This window comes from Carassius gibelio, chromosome A24 (assembly GCF_023724105.1).
Source record: "Carassius gibelio isolate Cgi1373 ecotype wild population from Czech Republic chromosome A24, carGib1.2-hapl.c, whole genome shotgun sequence".
NCBI classification, from domain to species: Eukaryota; Metazoa; Chordata; class Actinopteri; order Cypriniformes; family Cyprinidae; genus Carassius; species Carassius gibelio.
In genome coordinates this window covers 5,712,372-5,731,765 of record NC_068394.1, presented here as the reverse complement: position 1 = coordinate 5,731,765, position 19,394 = coordinate 5,712,372, and the positions used below count along the sequence as shown (strand labels likewise).

At 37.6% G+C, this 19,394-nt stretch overlaps 1 protein-coding gene across 5 annotated transcripts in view; it reads right to left on the bottom strand.

Moving 5' to 3' along the window:
* The window catches only part of LOC127946467 (collagen alpha-1(XI) chain), a 61,685-nt gene that overhangs the window by 24,255 nt on the left and 18,036 nt on the right, over positions 1-19,394 (bottom strand). For 3 of the 5 annotated variants that reach the window (XM_052543061.1, XM_052543062.1, XM_052543063.1), the window contains 31 exons: positions 16,808-16,870; positions 16,641-16,682; positions 16,491-16,553; positions 15,900-15,974; positions 14,872-14,955; positions 14,434-14,490; positions 13,355-13,408; positions 13,220-13,273; positions 13,015-13,068; positions 12,871-12,924; positions 12,014-12,067; positions 11,862-11,906; positions 11,661-11,714; positions 11,186-11,230; positions 10,514-10,567; positions 8,896-8,940; positions 7,976-8,029; positions 7,597-7,641; positions 7,128-7,181; positions 6,995-7,039; positions 5,989-6,042; positions 5,805-5,912; positions 5,587-5,640; positions 3,522-3,575; positions 2,841-2,885; positions 2,692-2,745; positions 2,570-2,614; positions 2,008-2,061; positions 1,872-1,925; positions 1,454-1,507; positions 1,135-1,242 (listed from right to left, as the gene is read on the bottom strand). In XM_052543061.1, coding sequence (XP_052399021.1) covers positions 1,135-1,242; positions 1,454-1,507; positions 1,872-1,925; positions 2,008-2,061; positions 2,570-2,614; positions 2,692-2,745; positions 2,841-2,885; positions 3,522-3,575; positions 5,587-5,640; positions 5,805-5,912; positions 5,989-6,042; positions 6,995-7,039; positions 7,128-7,181; positions 7,597-7,641; positions 7,976-8,029; positions 8,896-8,940; positions 10,514-10,567; positions 11,186-11,230; positions 11,661-11,714; positions 11,862-11,906; positions 12,014-12,067; positions 12,871-12,924; positions 13,015-13,068; positions 13,220-13,273; positions 13,355-13,408; positions 14,434-14,490; positions 14,872-14,955; positions 15,900-15,974; positions 16,491-16,553; positions 16,641-16,682; positions 16,808-16,870 — 1,779 coding nt within the window. Of the gene's footprint in view, positions 1-1,134; positions 1,243-1,453; positions 1,508-1,871; positions 1,926-2,007; positions 2,062-2,569; positions 2,615-2,691; positions 2,746-2,840; positions 2,886-3,521; positions 3,576-5,586; positions 5,641-5,804; positions 5,913-5,988; positions 6,043-6,994; positions 7,040-7,127; positions 7,182-7,596; positions 7,642-7,975; positions 8,030-8,895; positions 8,941-10,513; positions 10,568-11,185; positions 11,231-11,660; positions 11,715-11,861; positions 11,907-12,013; positions 12,068-12,870; positions 12,925-13,014; positions 13,069-13,219; positions 13,274-13,354; positions 13,409-14,433; positions 14,491-14,871; positions 14,956-15,899; positions 15,975-16,490; positions 16,554-16,640; positions 16,683-16,807; positions 16,871-18,040; positions 18,341-19,394 lie in introns of all 5 variants that reach the window. The other 2 variants (XM_052543059.1, XM_052543060.1) reach the window with 1 other exon arrangement.

The following is a 19,394-nucleotide window of genomic DNA, read 5'->3' as shown; positions in this document are numbered from 1 at the left end:
TCCACCGTCGCTAGCACTGGCAGGTCCATTCAATTAATATTTCTGTCTCCACAGCATGATTAAAACTGCAGTGTGTAAATTCTTAATAATGAAACGTGTTTTCAAAGAGATATCGAACAATCCGTCCATTACATTGGTCTGACAAACAGAAGCTAAAATTTGCAGGACCAAGACAAAGTTTTAAGCTCACATTTTTGGGGGAATCTTTATATTTTATGAATAGGACACTGTGAAAACAGCACAAATTACTAAATGATAGTGCATAATATTGGTAGCTAATTGTTGTTAACAAAGTTTTAGCTCTGATGTATTGACTGATGTGTTCATTTTTCAGCACAATTAAAATCAAGCCTGCCTAAAACATGTATTATGTAAGAATCCTAAAGTGTCTTCTTGAGGGCCCAACAAGTGCCTTCGAAGAGTAAACTGCAATCAGACATGCCTGCCCGAGGGGCTCAAGAGTGAATTTTAAAATTGCTTGAAAGCTTAACACTGTTTTAGCCTTTTAAAAAACCTACACTTGACCTTAGTGTCTCTGCATCCTGATTGGACCATTGAAAGTGTCATATTCCGCTAATAAAAAGAGGAAACTAATGAGCGAAATCAGGAAAATGTCTGTAGAAAGACTCTGATTTTGACCGCTCAGATAGGGGTCAGCATACTCTGCCTCCGGGATGTTCACTCACGTCTGAAAGCCTGTCTGAAGTGGGCCGATCAAGCTGATTAAAGTGTCTCTGTTTAGAAGTGGCAGAGATTGAAACTGAGACAGGAAGGTTGGACATTCACAGAAATTAATTTCAGCTTTTAAAAGCCATGTCTATTAACAATTTACACTTCATTTAGAAAGGTAATTCAGCAATTTTCAGTATGGATGCTACGGACACAAGTTGTTGGTCTTACAAACTTATTTCAACTGGCTCTTTTTATTTTATTATTAATAACTGGGGGTCATAAATCATTTTTAGTTCTTTTTGAACTTGTCTGCCAGGAACTTTTTTTTTTTTAGTTTCCCAATAAGAAAGGTTAGAATTTAAGCTTAAATATTGCTAACAAGGCAGTCAATTATTTCTGTTTATATTTGCCCTCCATATATTCTGTCTGGCTGAAAGACATGTAAACATGGACGTTATTCACCTTTGCACCTTCTTTTCCACCAGCACCTGGGAGACCTTGCTCTCCGGGGGGACCAGGGGGTCCAGGATGTCCTCTCTCACCATTAGGGCCGGTTTCTCCTGTTGGACCCTTTTAAGCCATTACAGACACATTTGTGAGATTAACAGGCAAACCTTTTGCTTATCTGAACTATATAACAACTAAATTATTTAGACACCTTAAACATTTGAGAAACGGTGTCAGAATAAATTCACCATGATCATGTTAGATAATACTTAAACAAAACATGGTCAGGTTAAAGGTCTTTGAATTTTATAAATGCAAAAACATAAAAACCTACCTGTGGTCCAACAACTCCTCCAGGTCCTGGTGGGCCAGTTTTGCCTTGGAAACCCTAGGAAACATCAATCAATCACATTAAATATGGCCTGAAAATCATCCACTAGTGGACCATCAAGTAAAAATAGATTTTATATGGCACAATTTCCCAGGCAAAATGTAGCTGCGATACTTCACACTAAGTTTATTGCCCTTAAATGTGATAAACAAGCATCTCCTACTGGGCCATGCCATTATTAATAAAGCTTCTGCCTAGATCAGACATAACCTCCATAACTCCTTCAGATTTACACATAACTCAGAGGCTCATTCAGTCCCTGAACATGCTCTCTTCCCATAACTGATCAGTAATGTCTGCTATAGGTTATCGCTTGGGCTATTTGGGTGATCTATAAGTGTGAGTGATCAGAAACACTTACAGTTTCTCCCCGCTGGCCAGGGTGACCGGGCAGCCCATCCTTTCCTGGTGGTCCCTAAAACACAAAACAAAGTGAAATATACTGTAAATGGCACATTTTTCAGCATCTAAAACAGTATAGATAAACAAATACTTACAGGGGGGCCCTTCGGTCCCGGGAAACCAACGGAACCCTGGGGGCCTTGAGGTCCCTGAAAAACAAGTAAAATAGATGTATTTGTTGAGAAGTCTGTTGTTTTACTTGAAAATACGACAACAAAGCAGTGCAGATGGTTTAAAGGCAATATCAGAAATGTAGGAACAGTCGACAGGCTTCCGAAATGCTTAAAAGCCTTTCAGATTCCAAACCGAGAAACAGAATAAATAAACAGGAAAACACTGAAAAATAGAGGGCAAAACGAGAACAGGATTTCTTGGTAGATATCAACAGTGCAACATCAGATTTCCAGAGATGTGAGCCTTGGACAACAGCCTTCCAGTGGTCTAATGCTCAAGAGCTCTTCATAAATCTATAATAGCTTCCAGACGGAAACACAGGTTTGGTGGTAAGTCCTCTTATCTGGAGAACACCCACATGCTGAGCTAATCCTCACTGCGCTTCCTGCTAAAGCACCCTGTTTGAGCACCGTACACCATCTCACTGGAGATAGAAGGATGGGATAAAAATGTTTGCTGCAATGCATTCTGGGTGACACTTACTCTCTCACCGGGTGGGCCAGGTGGACCGTCGTTGCCCGATGTGCCCTGTTGGATAATGAGAGAGAGAAGCATAAGGAATGTGCAAGTGACTGAACAAAAACAAAGCCTGAAGGAAGCAGTACCTTAGGGCCTGGCTTTCCTGTTGGGCCTCTGACACCGCGCGCACCACGGGGACCCTAAAAATTCAGGATTTTTAAGACTTTTTGACTTGCATAATTCAGTTCAGCAATATTAAATAACAATGGGAGTGCTGAAGCAGTACAGTACATACCGTCGGACCTCTTTGACCTCTTGGACCAGATTTCCCTGCCACTCCCTTTCGAAAAGAATGAAGAAAAATGAGTGTGTTTGGAAACTGAGGGTGAATTCAATAGCTACACAAAGCAAATCCAATCACTGCAGTTGTTGCCGTTCTTTTTGCCAAGATGAGATGGCAGTGTGCACAGTGTGAAAAACAAGCATTGGATACCTTTCCCCATGGCAATATTTGTTTCAGATGAGGTATAGTGTATTAGAAGCACACAAACACATACACATACACTGTCAATATGCTCCCTGCTCATGAGCAGGATCTAATCACTTGGGGAAATAGCACCTAACCTGATATTTAATTAAGAATAATCATAAACAGTTAGGGCACAGTTGTAGATTTTCCCCATGAACAGACAAACCCAAGGTTTGTTTGCAAGTAAGAGCGATTCCCATTTAATTAATGGGTGAGACTCTCTCTTGAGGGAAATATTCAAGTTGTTTTCTTTAGTCAGCACAGTTGAGGGTTTGAGAAGTGTGATGTACTGTATGCAGAGCCATAGCACTTTTTGTGCTCTGTGTCTGTGTTTTTGTAAGTCGTCATACAGATCCTTTCATAAAAGGAATCAATCAGCCCTTTTCATATGTTTGTTATAATGCGCCGTGCACTTCAATCAAAGCAGGTTGGAAGAATTAATCTCACCCTGGCTCCTTTCTCTCCGTTGGCTCCTGGGAATCCGGAGAAACCGGTCGAACCCTGCAAATCAAAGAAAAAGACTTAAGGGAGGAAGAGAAGGCAGCAGGACCTGCATATTAATGAGGGATGAACTCCAAGAGTCCCGACTCTCCAACTGATTCCGACATTTACGTGCCATTGCAATCTGTTAGCATTAGCATCTTTGGCTTTGCTACTTCCACTGTAGAGTTTCAAATAGCTGTGAGACTGCTTTGTCCCTTTTGTTGGCAAGTTTTTTTCTCAGAATAATTCAGCGGTTGAAAGATGGACTTTGAAAGCATATGATAGCCTATATCCCAAGATAAACAAGGATGATCTCGATTATCAGTTTCCTTGTTTTGTTTGCACAAGACTAAGCGCAGGAGAGCATCAGGAATGGATCGCTTGTCAGAGTGGAAATACAACAGGGTCCACCGAGGACAGAGGTCCAGACGTTGGACGAAAACAAATGGCCACTCAGTCAGATAAACATCCAAACAGAGTACATATTAAGATTCACTACTGATGAGTCTTAAACGCTCTCATTCTCAACTCTTGTCTGTCTCTTTCTCTTATTTTCAATGCAGTAAATTAAAAACAGCTTACCCGCGTTCCTCAATCCTGGCAGCGGAATAAGCATTCAAGAAAGAAAATCAATAGATTGTTTTACACATTCATTTTAAGGTCAGGCCTCAGAGTCGGCTCCTGCAGAAATCAGGTTTGATTTACCACAAAGCATATTATGAAACTATAAAGGTGAGACATTGACGAATAAGCAATGACACGCTATAAAAATTGCCACAATTCTGACGCCAGTAACCACTCAGACAGTGATGGCTGGTCTTCAAAAGTGCACTTCATGATAATTTGAGAGTTGGCAGGCTGTTTGAATCCATTCCAGAGATGATGGCATGTCAAAGTGCTTGTGATCGCATCACTTGTCTGTTGTTCGTTAATGCTGCTAAATAGAAGCGGATTTACGAGACTGTAAATTTACTACCAGAGTCAGCACCTCCGCTAGGACTGGGCTTTATTCCATCTTATTCAAGTAAATTCAAGATAAGCCTTAAAGGTGAAATATGTCATTTCTACTAAACTATCAGCACCAAAAGGAACTGCAAAATTAGTGAATGAGACAAACAAAATCTCACACCATTGGTGGAGCCTGTGTCGAGTCAACTGGCGTGTGCAAACAAACAGAACAAGGTTTTTGACAACCTAACACCTCCAATATGTGTACTTAAATAATAGAGTATATATTAAAAGGAGTGGTCTGCAGAAAATTTTAGAGAAAAATGCTGGGAAAAAGTGTAAATTTAAATAAAATAAATATTAAATAAATGATAGTATTTACAGAATTCGACACTGTCTTTATACTATCTTTTTAATGGTTGGAAATTAAGTTTCAAATTGAACTTCATTAAATAAATCACAATTCTGAAAGTACACATTTTTGGATGCAGCAAAAATCTCCCAACGGCATAAGAATATATTTTCATTAATAAAATGTAATATTCTAAGAAAACATGTTTTATTATCTTATGCCATTTTAATTCACGTGTATATTTATCTTATTTAAGAATGTTTTAGGACACAAAAAATACTAATTATAAATAACTGTGAAGCGCACTCCATATTAATTTACCAAGCAACATAGCAAACTAAAAACTCAGAGAGCCTATATTGACGCCAGTATTTGTCATAGAAGGTCTCCAGACCTCCAAGGCCACTTAAGGTCTAGTTTGGGGCTGGCTTGAGCCAGATTGGGTACTGCTGTTACAGCTGATGCTGTTGTTGATGAAAGGCGCTGAGGTTGGACACAGGCATCTGTGCTCCGACTTCTCCTCACTGCCTGCGTGACCAGCATCCCCAACAGCACATGGAACAATCCTGGCATGAGCTGCTCATTTAAAAAAAGCCTCACTCGCAGCAGCATGCATAATGCATTCTCAGGAGGGCATTAGTTCATGCTAATGAGCCAAGTTGTTGTTTAGCTCATAAGTGAAATAGTCGTGATGCAGGTACAGGTGTCATGTTCAATAAAAGTGCATACCTTTGGCCCTTGACGTCCTGGATAGCCGGGCAATCCCGGAACACCAAGTTTGCCCTGATGGAAAACAAGCCAAGGATCATTAGTGCAAGAACATTTCTGGACAAACAAACATCTCATTTGATATTAATATTCCAAACACAAACCCTGCATCACTTCCTGATGCCCCATGCATTGGTAATCAACTAATAATGGTAATCCGTAATTAACAAGCAATGAACCTTTTCTCCAGCAGGCCCCAGGGGTCCAGATTCACCATTGGGACCTGCGCGACCCTTCGGGCCCTCTGGTCCGTCCTCACCTCTGGGTCCAGCCAATCCAAGCTCACCCTAAACATGCACAGAAATCCAACCAATCAGTGCAGTCCTTCACAGAATAAAATTAAGATAGACAGTGTTTATTTACCCTGTCGCCTTTGAGACCCATGTCTCCCTTGAAACCCGGAAAACCATCCTCGCCCTGAAAAGCAGGATGAAACATTAGGGAAAACATACAGAGTGATGAAGCTATAACTTCTGCATATAAATACAGCACTTTTTAATCCTTTAGCATTGTACTAGATCTCCACCTGCTGACAACAATGCTGTACTGCGACACTGTCAATGATTTCATTCAGTCTAGAAATTACAACGTTGTGTAAATGGAATAAATTTGTCTAAACCTCTGCTAAAAGCTAGATGTGTGCTAATGGCTAAAAATAAGCTAGCAGCTAAATGTATGCTAATTGCTATGATAAACAGTGTTGATCTAGTGTTCTCATTCTCTGTCACCAAGCATCAGTCTGAATCTTTCACACATGTATAATGCTTTATGCAACTTGTGACCACCTGACAGCACTTGCCTAGTGTGCGTTAACAGCTAAAAGTGAGCAAACATCTAAAGGTATGCTAACCGTTATGATCCATAATGTTGATTTATGATTGAATTCTCCTTCTGTCACTAAACATCAGTCGGAATCTCTCGCCTACATGTGCATGATGCATTCTGCAACTTTGTGACCACCTGATGGCATTGTCAACCCAACGAATGCCTTATTTATTTGGATATGGAAATGGCTGGACACTCAGCCTTGTTATGATGGCACTAGAGTATCAATCCCATCCTCAGTTGAGTTACATTCTCAAACAGTTTTTTTTACATTGTTAATTACAGCCAACTGCAATCTGGACGTACTGAATGGTGATGGAGTGATTTGTGTCTTGAACAAGTGTTATGACACTTTCTCTGCATGATTAAACAGCACTTATGATATGATGTTTAAGTGGAGAGAATGTGTAGAGGCTATTGGACTTTTTATGCAGATTTAGTGACCAGTGAGTGTTAATGCAGTGATTCTTAGTACAAGCATTAACTTCTAGCAGATACTGTGGATAAATTCTCCTTTGCCTCATTTAAAAAAATTTTTTTGTACCTTCTCTCCTTTGCCTCCCTTCAGCCCACGAACGCCATCAGCACCCTGTAAGACAGAGAGCATGTGATCAACCAAAGATCGCAAACTCAGTGCAAATCAATAAATCTCTATCAAACACAAAAAAATGCCTTACCTTCACACCGCGAGGGCCAGGATAGCCAATGGGACCCTGGGGACCGGGCTGGCCCTGAAAATGACAACATTGAAGAATTACAAAATGTGTACAGCAAACAACGAATATCTGTGGCTGAGGTAACCTTGCAAGAGGTTTACAGCTAAAATACTGAGGAGATACTTTCAAACAATGTTTTCTAAATATGAAATTGAATTAAACAGTCAAAAGAAGAAAATCATAGTCAGGGACAAATATTGCTTTGGTCAGACATCTAAAAGATCAAGACCAAATGCTCTGCAAGACACATTTGCATCAGAGAGCAATTTGCATTGGCGATTTTAACCACTTTTTAGCTGCCTGGCATTAGCATAACCACAAAATAAAATATTTTTTTCATTAATAATCCATACAGAAATAATATTACATAATATAAATCTTATCGACTACACATTCTGCTAAAATGCCCCCTAAAACTGCATTTCCTAACCAAAGCTCCTTTCTCTCCAGCAGGACCCTCTTTACCAGGATGACCCTGTAGAATAAATACAGACAATTAGTACAAAGTGACAGATAGAGAGACATGAGTGTCATTAACTATAGCTCTCATTTTTATAGTTTGTTATAAATATCTAAAGATTGTGTTTTGAGTTGATTGAGCTGCAGATTCAACATGCAGCTTTGCTACAATGCTTCTATCAGTTATTTTAGCAAGTATCAATTATGTCAGCAAGCAAAATGTGTAAGCAGATAGATAATCAGTTATGGTCTTTGTCCAATTTTTAGTCAACAGGCAGTGAAACATGTTTCAATCATCAGTGGTTTAGCAGACATGAATCACTTGATACATCAGTATTACTGTTACTTACAGGAGGTCCATCTGTGCCAGGCAATCCAGGCAACCCAGACCTTCCCTGAGGACCCTGTATGAAGAGACAGAGAAAAAGAACTTTGATTGGATTAAGAAGTATTTCTAAGACCAGAGGCCCTACAGGAAACAACACGCACTGCATCATGAACTAGCTGTCCTATGAAAAATGAAATGAATGTTACAGAAATAAATGCATGCTCCAGTGACGCTTTGAGACTAAGTCACATCTATCCTGCACCAAAGCTCATTTTGCATTTATTTATGTATCCAAAGCAAAAGAGCAAGAAACATAAATATAAGTGATTGATAATACCGCATGCAGCTTGTTTGCAGAATGAAGTCAAATACTTGCTTCTTACTAATTTCAGGGTGCTGTTTGCAAAATGAAAGCATGTTATGCTCTGGCATGTTACACTTTCTCAAAAAATATGCAGTTCTCAAAAAGATTTCATAGCATTTTTGCTTTTGACTGCCGTTTGTAAGGTGACAAAATGTTGTATTATCCTTTTATTACCAGAAAATCTGACACAAATACATATACTTGTTCAATTTGTTAATTTTCACATCTATAAATGATTATGATTTTTACACTCTTTCGCAGATTATAAATTAAATGATTTATTATGAATACTTTTTTATCATTAAAACTGAATCTTTATAACATTTTTTTCAGCTTTTTTCTTTTTATGAGTGCACTGAATACATTTTTTTTTTTCATCTTAGCTACATTTTTGGCCTTTTTTGCTAGAGTTTTCTTAGCAGATTATTATTTATTTTTCAAGATGCAGGGTGGTGTAATGATAAATAAACCCACAATTTTATATCACCATGATATGTTACATAATCCATCTTTTTGGTCTCAATCTGTTTGAAGGAAACTGCAGAGAATGATATGCATGAAAAGCACGAAAGACTTACTTTTTCTCCAGGTGGTCCAATGGGGCCTTGTGGACCTGGCAGACCCTGCACAACACAAAATAGACAGCAAACGTCAAGCTTTGTTGCCATGGCAGCAGGGCGGGGGGATAGAGGGGCAGGTGTGTGTTAGAGAGAGCCCAAACTGATGACTTACACCCAATAATGGACTTATTGTATTGTCCCTGTGTGTGTGTGTGTGTTGGCAGGGTCACTCATGTTTGCACAGTGTGCTTGACGGTGTGTGCATACACACGTGTGTTTACTATGTGTGTGTGTGTTTACAGTGGCTGATTCAGTGTATTTGTGTATGTGCTGACCAGAGTTCACTCCAGGGAAATCTGAGCTCACTGCTCTGATTCGACCGCTGCAGGTGGGGCGTTATGAATGAGATGCTTTCAGCTGCCCACTTCCTATCAGCCCAGCAGAGGATTACCAAAATATTTCAGATACTTTCACCATGCCCTCTGAGATTGAAAAATTATAGTGGGGATGATAAATTTGTTAAATGTATAGTGCTAAAAAGTGAGACAGAATTCAGTTAATCAAATAATTAAATATTTAAGCATGTAAAGCAAAATCAAACAGTGCATATGTTATATATATATATATATATATATATATATATATATATATATATATATATATATATATATATATATATATAATATGTGAATTTTTCTGAACAATTGAGTTACTTCAATATAATTTTATAGTTTTTGATAATATTTAAAAAAAAATTGTGTTTTGTCATTTTTATTAGATTTTGTTCTCAAACACAAACACACACACACACAGTTTGTGTATGTATTTGAATGATTTAATGTATCCGCATCAAGAAAAATGTACAAAAGTGATTTTGTGTCCATAGAAAGCACATTAAATGTAAGTAAAATGTATACTTTTAAGGTTTCAAATAAGTTTTTGTAGAATAAAATGTCAAAATTTGGTTGAAATAATGTTACAGTGTCATTTAGTGTAACACAATATTTATGCAAAAATTCAAACAACAAGCTTATTCTGACGTGTACATACGTGTACATTACATTTGGGGTGAATGTAATTAGTCTTTTAATATGTCATAAATAGATTTTTGTTGTAAATATGCCTGACAAGATTATTACACTGAATGACATTTTACTGGGTGTCTTCTGTAAATCAGGGCAAAATGTATGATATTTATTTTTTGCTCAGGAAAACAAAAACAAAATTGCAATTAAATAAAACAGAAAAAGGGGGGGGGGGGGGGGGGGACTACAGCAGTTTAAAGCAGTATTACACTTTTTTTTTTAAACACTTTTTCGTCTTTGACCTAAATACATAATCTAATATTTTAAAACAATATACAGTTACCATATTTTCTTTCCAAATTATTATGGGTATTGCATCACAAAAAAGAAAAAAGAAAAAAAGAAAAAAAGAAATGGGGTCAAGAAATAAATACATAAATAAAATTCCCTTGACTTTTTATGATCTGATTTTTATAAATTTCTTTGACATTTCCAAGACCATGGGAAACCTCAATATAAAAACTAAATGTAGAAGTCAATCAAACTGTATCTTGCACATAAGAAACAATACTAAAACCACCGGGATTCCTTGTGTCTGTGTTTGTTCTCACCTGTGCTCCTGGGATTCCCTGTTGTCCAGGAGGGCCCGGCTCTCCCTGGGGTCCCTGTTCAACACAAAAAGATGGAACATGGCAAGTGCACCCTAAATATGTCAAATCACCAGTAATGTTCTATATATCTCTGCGTGGGCTGACATATGTTCTTTAATTGTTGATGTGAATATAATGCAAATACAATGCTAACAAAATGAAGTACTGTATGTCTCATGGACAAAATGAATGCTAAAGTTAACAGAAAAAAAGTTTATAGTTGCTGTACAAGATTAGCTTTATTTGAAATAGCTACTGTTTTTTTTATGGCATATCAGTTTAGTTCTGAAAAAGCTGTTGAATATATATGAGGGGTCATTACTTAACAAACAGATGAATTAACAGTGGTTTTTATTAGTCATAATTTGGTTTTTCGAAAACAGAAGATGTTTCGGTTTTGATACACCAAATTCAGAACTATTTTATTACACAAGGTTTATTCGTCCACTGGTGATGTCGCTGAGGCAGTAAGAATTTACATTTAAACTTGACAGTAGTCCTAGTATAAATACATTAAGGCTGAAACATGAGTACAACCCACAGAGATTCACTCAACAAGTAGCCTATTATCAACATCTGCTATGCTGATTTTAATCTACAAAACGCCAGGTTTACGAGATCCATGTCTCTTACCATGTTTCCTTTGGGACCCTGTGGACCATCAACACCAGCAATGCCCTGCAGGAATCGATTGTAAAAGGTTAGAAGCGAGCAATCAGCATCAGATGAAGTGAAGTGACATTCAGCCAAGTATGGTGACCCATACTCAGAATTTGTGCTCTGCATTTAACCCATCCGAAATGCACACACACAGAGCAGTGAACACAAACACACACACTGTGAGCACACACCCGGAGCAGTGGGCAGCCATTTATGCTGCGGCGCCCGGGGAGCAGTTGGGGGTTCGATGCCTTGCTCAAGGGCACCTAAGTCGTGGTATTGAAGGTGGAGAGAGAACTGTACATGCACTCCCCCCACCCACAATTCCGTCCGGCCCGAGACTAGAACCCACAACCCTTCGATTGGGAGTCCAACCCTCTAACCATTAGGCCACGACTTCCCCACAATTTCACAGATTTTCACAGATTCTAAATTAAAAATCACTTACAGGTTGTCCAGGAGGTCCAGGAGGGCCTCTAGGGCCGAGCAGACCTCGCGGCCCCTGAGATAAAAAGAAATGAGAATGTTCTGATTAAAGAGACCAAGCATTCTCTTCTGAATATTAATAGGAATCATGATGGGCTGTTGAGTGACTCTGCCCTCTGGTGGCAAAGTGGAATAAAACATAAAAAAATAAAAATACACTTACGCTCTCACCAGCAAGTCCTCTTGGTCCAATCTCTCCATCTTCTCCCTGTAAAGATGGTAGAAGTGAAGATAATATGCTTATTCTAATAGCTAAAACAATGAAAGGATGAGAAGGCTGTTTTCCTTTTTCAGTCAATTCAGAAAAGGCCTTACCCTTGGGCCGTCCTCTCCGGGAGATCCATGGGGACCAGGAGGACCGTTCTCACCCTGCCAGAAAGAGACAGACAGGAAGTGTCATATTTTATTACATCCAACTTAATATATAATATTTACCCTTTGCTTGAAAGTGATCTAGGGAGCCATTTTGGATCCTATAATTATTACCTGTGTTGACAGGGGAAAAGGCTGGAAATATCCTACTGTAAATTTTCCAGAGTAGAAGTAGAAATTGTCAGCTAATGTTTATGTTTGACACCCTTGTTTGCATTTAATTATTGTTGTTGTTGAAAATAAAAATATGAAAAATTTGTTTTATATATATATATATATATATATATATAAAAATCAGAAATCTAACATTTTGCAAAATAGAAAATGCCATTGTCATAATAATAATTTGCAATATGCCTCAGTTAAAATCAGTAATATATGTCAAGTTATTCATGTTAATAATTAATGTTCTTAATATAAGTTACAAAAAAATACAATTTCAAATGCTAACTAGAGAGCATAAAATGTAATTGTTTGCAGCAATCAATTAGTTTTTTATTTTTAAGTTTTAAAATAAATGTAGTTATTTAATAGGTAACTATATAAATATTGTTCAATATTTTTTATACATTTCATGTTAACACAACATTCAGAGTTATCACATATACCTCCAAAATCTTATAGGAGTTGCATCTAAGAGATAATTTAGTAATTTTCTTATTGTTATGAATCATTGCTTTGAAAAACTGTTGTGAGTCTCTTCAACTTTTCAAACCCCCATCTCAACAGCCTGATCGTTTACTCTTATTTTACAGCATTTGTCAGTTGAATTGTTTTTTTTTTTATGTATTCATACATACCCTGTGTCCCTTCTCCCCGGGCAGGCCTGGAAGCCCATCAAAGCCTCGGTCACCCTTTGAAGAAAATTAAGTAAAAAATTCAAACAATATATTTATAGATACTATATCGCATATGGCTTATGTGGGTCAGAATATCTCTTGTACCTTAGAACCAGATTCTCCAGGCATTCCACGGGCCCCATCGGCTCCAGCACGACCCTGCCACAGAAAGATCAGAGAAGATACAGTATGACTACTGAAAACCATTATGATTTATGTGTTCAAATGCTAACTGAAGACTCATTCAAGTGAACGCAAAAATGAATAATCTCATATGTGTGTGTGTGAAAAATAAAGAGAATTATCTTACTCTCTTGCCAGGTTTTCCCATTTGCCCTGGTGGGCCTTGGATACCCCTCGGACCCTATGATGAAAAGATATATGATTATTTAAGTAAGTAGATAATTATGTAGGATGACCTTGGGTGGTGAGAAACGTGTCTTACCTGAGGACCATGGTCTCCACTTTCGCCTTTCAGTCCAGGAGAGCCTGGAAGACCCTAAATGTGGTTGACACCAGAGAGAGATGTATTAGACCAAGACTAGACCAACTCAACATGTTTTAAAGAGTTTCAGAAAGATCAAAATGCCTACACTATATACAAAGAAACAGCAGGTGGCAATATTTCACAGCATACACAATTCCTGTTCCGCACTCTCCTAGAGAATCAAAGTAAGCCTTGAATAAAAATACTAAAGTTAATGTACAGTAGTTGAAATTATGAGCTGGATTTGTTTTAAGAACTAGTTAGTGCACTTTACATTAGGGACTTGTGCTCTTTCTTTAGCATTGCACCACATGAAGTTGAATACTTAAAAAAAAAAAAAAAAAACTGTTGATTTTGAAATTGCTATTATTCTAGACAGACTGTCCTATTTTTATTTTTTTTTGCTTACGAATTTCAAAGATAATTCCAGAGTTGAGTTTTGCATTTATTTCTAAAAGTAGACCCTACTATAAGCAACCATTTGGAAACTTGAAGATTCTCATTTGTCTGCTTTTTAAATGACACATTTAAAGATTCCTAGCCATTACACACTAACTCTGTTCTTTTCTTTTTTTCAAAGTCTCTCTTAAATTCCCACCCCTCATTTCAAGCACAACCAATCACGTATAAGTATGACTTGAAACGGCTGTGGTTTGCACTTTTCAAATGCTTATTTCAGGTATTTTTATCATTAGTCTTGTTGCATCTGAGTAGGATTATTACTTGCCCAAAGAGGTTTTATGTATGAGTTCACCGGCCCATTGTGTTTCAAAATGTATGGTAAGAGCAAACAGTTAAGTTAATTGATCTAGTTACCTGGTCCAGTGTCATTTTAGAACTTTTTTAAAGTTAATGTTTTTTTTTTTTTTTACTTTAGACAACAAAAATGTTTTTTGTTTTGTTTTAGCTTATATATACAGTATAATGAATGGGAGAGTGATGGTATTTTGTATTTAATTAATAGTGATTAATTTCAGTAAGTTAAATGGTGATTGGATGCCTCTTTTGCAGAGGTCATGGGGGTCACTGAAACTCACCACTGGGCCGGATCTTCCAGTGAGACCCATTGGACCTGGCGGGCCTCTCATGGCGAGCTGCGAAAACAAACCAAAAAATCTAAATCACCAAAATATCGTCAAACATATACAACAATTGGCAGATATCTACTCTCTTCCCACAGCAGGTGGGGCAGAGTCCGCATTTGTCAAGGACAGATCTGAGCACTAATGTGTAGCACCTGTCGGGTCACCCTCCTGCAGGTCGTGAACCTTGCTAGTATTTTTAACTAGTCTCTCCGGGAAGAGTTAAAGCAGCCTCTGCTGCTCCGTTTCACTCTTGTTTCAGCGCAAACAAGGCCGGAGCAAATCCCTTCCCCACCCTCTGACCTACAAACAGTCAAGAACCCCCCACCTCCCCCTCAGCAAACAGCTGTGAGAAGCTTGAGGGCCATTTTGCCCTTTATTTCTTATACTCACCCTGGCCTGAGAAAGAATGGCCTGAGCCTGGGCCTCCTGAGCCGACACCACTGGACCCTTTTCCCCATCACCGCCAAAACGGAACTGTCAGACATGAACAGAGTATTTATTATTATCATTTAGATTTAGAAAAACGTCATATTAAAATACACCACTCTATAAATATTGATTCAATCAAACATAAAAAGCAATATTCTGACTACTTAAAGGGATAGTTCACCCAAAAATAAAAATACGATGTTTGTCTGCTTACTCCAAGGACATCCAAGATGTAGGTGACTTTGTTTCATCAGTAGAACATAAATTATGATTTTTTACTTCAGCCACCTATCTCTCAAGTGAACCATTGACACTCTATCTAAAATCTCAGTTAGGAGTGTCAATGATCCATTTGAGAGATAGGTGGCGGTAATGCACTTAATAATCAATAAGTCTGAGATCCACCATGATGCAAGAAGAAGAAGATGAAAGCCTCACGTGCTTGCTGCTGTGAAGCACGTTCACAAGAGTTCTAGCAGTTCGGACATTGCGTGAATCAGAGGTAAAGAAACTATATAAATACTTTTCAGTTTCTTGCACAGACCGATCATTTTGTGTCTTTACACATCAATGTATCGTCCCGAGCCACAGGGTTTAATTTGGATTTGTCTGTGCATGTTTTTTTCACTCTCAGATTATGTTACCATTTGTAATTCATTGTATGACTTAGATACTACACCAAGTTAAAAATAATCATTTGTGTTCTACTGAAGAAACAAAGTCGCCTAGATCTTGGATGCCCTGGGGGTAAACAAATAAACATCAAATTTTAATTTTTGGGTGAACTATCCCATTACTTAGGATTTAGATAGTACTACTAGTAACTACTTAGTAACTACTAAACAACAACATGCTATAAAGAAGTGAAGTATGCTGTCATTATTTTTCATAATTGTATTCACATCAAATATAACAATTCATACTGTACTATACAGTGCAGCATAGGCTTGAGAGATTTATAAGATATTTGTTGGGTTTAGGGGTCTTACTGGCAGCATCAGCATAGTACCAGGTGGGCCTGGCAAGCCATCCGCTCCGGGAAGACCAGCACGGCCAGGAGGACCCTGAAGAAACAGGAAGAACGAGAGAGAAAGAAAGAAGGGATAACTCAGTAAATTGACACTTCTTGACTTGACAACACAACAGGTAAGAGAATGCCAAAACAGGAATGAGAAAGGGAGGGGGATTGAACAGAAATAAAGAGACCCCCTCCTTCCATTACCCTTTAGTGAAGGTGTCAATTTTAAAGATACTGATTGTTTTCATTTTCCAGCTTATAAGCACTGGGGGATATAACTGTGTAACATTTTCTTTTGTTTAAATGACACTTCATACCCCTGACCCTGTTTTCCAGTCACAACAAACTATCCCACTGTTTCACTTTCGCTACAAGTCTGCGTTATTATGTTTATCACAGATTTTATTTGACATGCCTCATTTCTTACTTTTTTATAGTGACAAATGAAATTTCTGTAAAAGAAAATATGACAAAGGGAAGATTAAGACCTAAACCTGGTAAATGTTCTGAAAATACATGTGGTTGGCATAGCCTGGAGTCAGAGATTGGAACAACTTTTTACCCTGTCACCAGGATCTCCGGCTGAACCAGGGGGGCCTTGTAAACCTGGAGGACCTGGAAGACCCTAAAGAAAAATAAACAGAGTAAACAGACAGACCACAGCACAATGATTACTCAATTACTGATGAGGGCAAAAATGCATGTAATTTACAGCAGGTCCAGGTGTTCCACCAGGTCCTTCGATCAGCATTCCCTATGAATCACAACAAAACCAGAATAAAACAAACTGACCAGAACAAATGACAGCAAAATTAATACCTTTGTATTTATAAACTAATGCATAAGGTGATTGATGGCCAGAATTAGCTTTTCACTCACCGGCTCAACCACTGCAGGGTCTCCTTTTTCTCCCTTCTGACCCAGAACTGAACCGCCACCCAACTGCAAACATACAGCAGAGATAAGACAGATCAAATGATAGAACGATAGATAGATAGATAGATAGATAGATAGATAGATAGATAGATAGATAGATAGATAGATAGATAGATAGATAGAACGATAGATAGAACGATAGATAGATAGATAGATAGATAGATAGATAGATAGATAGATAGATAGATAGATAGATAGATATATAGATAGATAGATAGATAGATAGATAGATAGATAGGGTAAATGTTAGTGCAGAGTGCTAAGTGTATGTAGTGTAAAAATACATGTGATTATAAAAAGTGCTAAAAAAGATGCTAAATTTGGTAACACTTCATTTTAAGGACCAGGTCTCACTATTAACTATAGTTGCTTATTAGCATGCATATTACTAGCATATTGGCTGTTTATTAGTACTTCTAAAGCATTATTTAGATCCCTTCGTACAATATTTTAGATCCCTCAATCCAATCTCATTCATAAACTTAACAACTACCTTACTAACTATTAATAGGCAGCAAAGTAATCGTTAATAGTTAGTTAATAGTGGAAATTGGTCTCCAAACTAAAGTGTGACCCTAAATTCATAAATAACGTTAATCTCTCTGAGATTAACAAGATGGAAAGTGTGTAACTGGCAATGTAATGGACAGGATCTGATGCCGTCAAACCTTTGCTCATGTGAGCTGTAAGATACAGGAGCTGGAGTGTTTAACGGAGGGGAAATATGAGCTTCTTAAGGGGGAGGAGGTGGAGAAAGGTGTGTCTGAACAGACAGCTGGGTCTGTGGTATGGGGTAATTACTGTATCCCGGAGCAATATGAGAGATAAGGTGCTGACAGTCAGAGAGTTCAAACCACAGTTGGTATGAGAGTGTGCATGTAAGTGATCTGTGAATGACTATATGATCGATGTGATCTATAACGTACAGAGACGGGAGGGAGAGAAAACCAATACGGACAAGAGGAAGAAGTGCAGTGGTCTGTTTGTTTCAAAACATGCTAATCACATCCAGTAGAGAAAGATTAGTAAAAACCAATGCACCAAACAGAAAAAAAATTAAATAATAATGGACCCCATGCGAAATAGTGGACTACAAAGCCAACAATGCATGCTAGATTCCCATATCCAACAGTCCGAGTGCTGGACGACACCCTTGTTTGGGGTGTCAATACTTACGTCCGACGTCACTTCGGTTTCATCGATGTCTTTTTCTGCGGCAACCCCTGGCCCAAAACTGTCCTCGTAAGTGGATGTAGGGTTTGGAGCCACATTGCCAAACTCATCGTACACCCCGTACTCATATTGATTTTTGTCAAGCCCAGTCACATCATATTCCTTAAGATCAAAGTCATACTCGTCCACTCCGATGGGGTCGGCAGTGCCGCTGGGCAGCGCGGCCTCCAGGGCGGTGGTCAGATCCAGACCAGCCTGGGCCGTTTCAGTGACATAGTCACTGAAAACTTCCTCTTCCACAGCCTTATTATACCCAAGCAATGCGGCCGGGCAACGGAGGGAAGATGGATGTTAGTTAAAGCGGTTAAAGCAAATACTACTGTATCTAATGCAAAGCAGAAGCAAAATGAATTGCATGAGATATATTTATTAAAAATAGCACATCAATTTTGGCCAGCAACAAGGTTGCAACAATACTTCTTTGTCCCATTCAATGGAAATATATCAGATGATTTGGATTGGATACAAGGATTTGTAGTAATTGGTGGGATGAGAATGTAACGCACAAATTAGATCTGGTAAAGTAAATCACTTTATTATACAAGTTACAGTAATGGATAGATATAAGCAGCAATGTGCATTTATAAAGACATTCATAATGTATGTTTATAAAAGTTAAGAATGATAAAAATTTCTGATTTCATAGAAATGCTGTAGTATATAAATAAGAACACTAAAACGTTTCTTATTCATTGTTTATATATATATATATCTATATATATATATATCTATATATATATATATATATATATATATATATATATAGATATATATATATATATATAGATATATATATATATATATAGATATATATATATATATATATATATATATATATATATATATATATATATATATATATATATATATATATATATATATATATATATATTATAAATGTGTTTTCAAATTTTGGGGGACAGATAAAGTGTTAACTTAATTATTTAAAAAACCATTATATTGACGTATTTAATAATTACACCTAGAAGTCTATGATAGACTTTTAGATATTCCTGCCTTTTTTTTCGACAATAAACGTTTTATGTTTAAAGGTTAAAAAAGAAGACAGAAATAAATTATGTAAGTTTCTTTTTATTGCAGTCCTGAAAATGTAGTTAGCGCAAGAGACATATAGAAATGTCTTACTACATTTAATTTGAGAGAAAAAAAAAGCACACCTACACTTTGTATGTCTGTAATATCCAAGATAAACATAGATCCAAATGGCTGTGAAAGAGTTCAGTTCTGTTGAATATAATTCTACTAACTAGTGCCAGAACTATTCAACCAGACTACA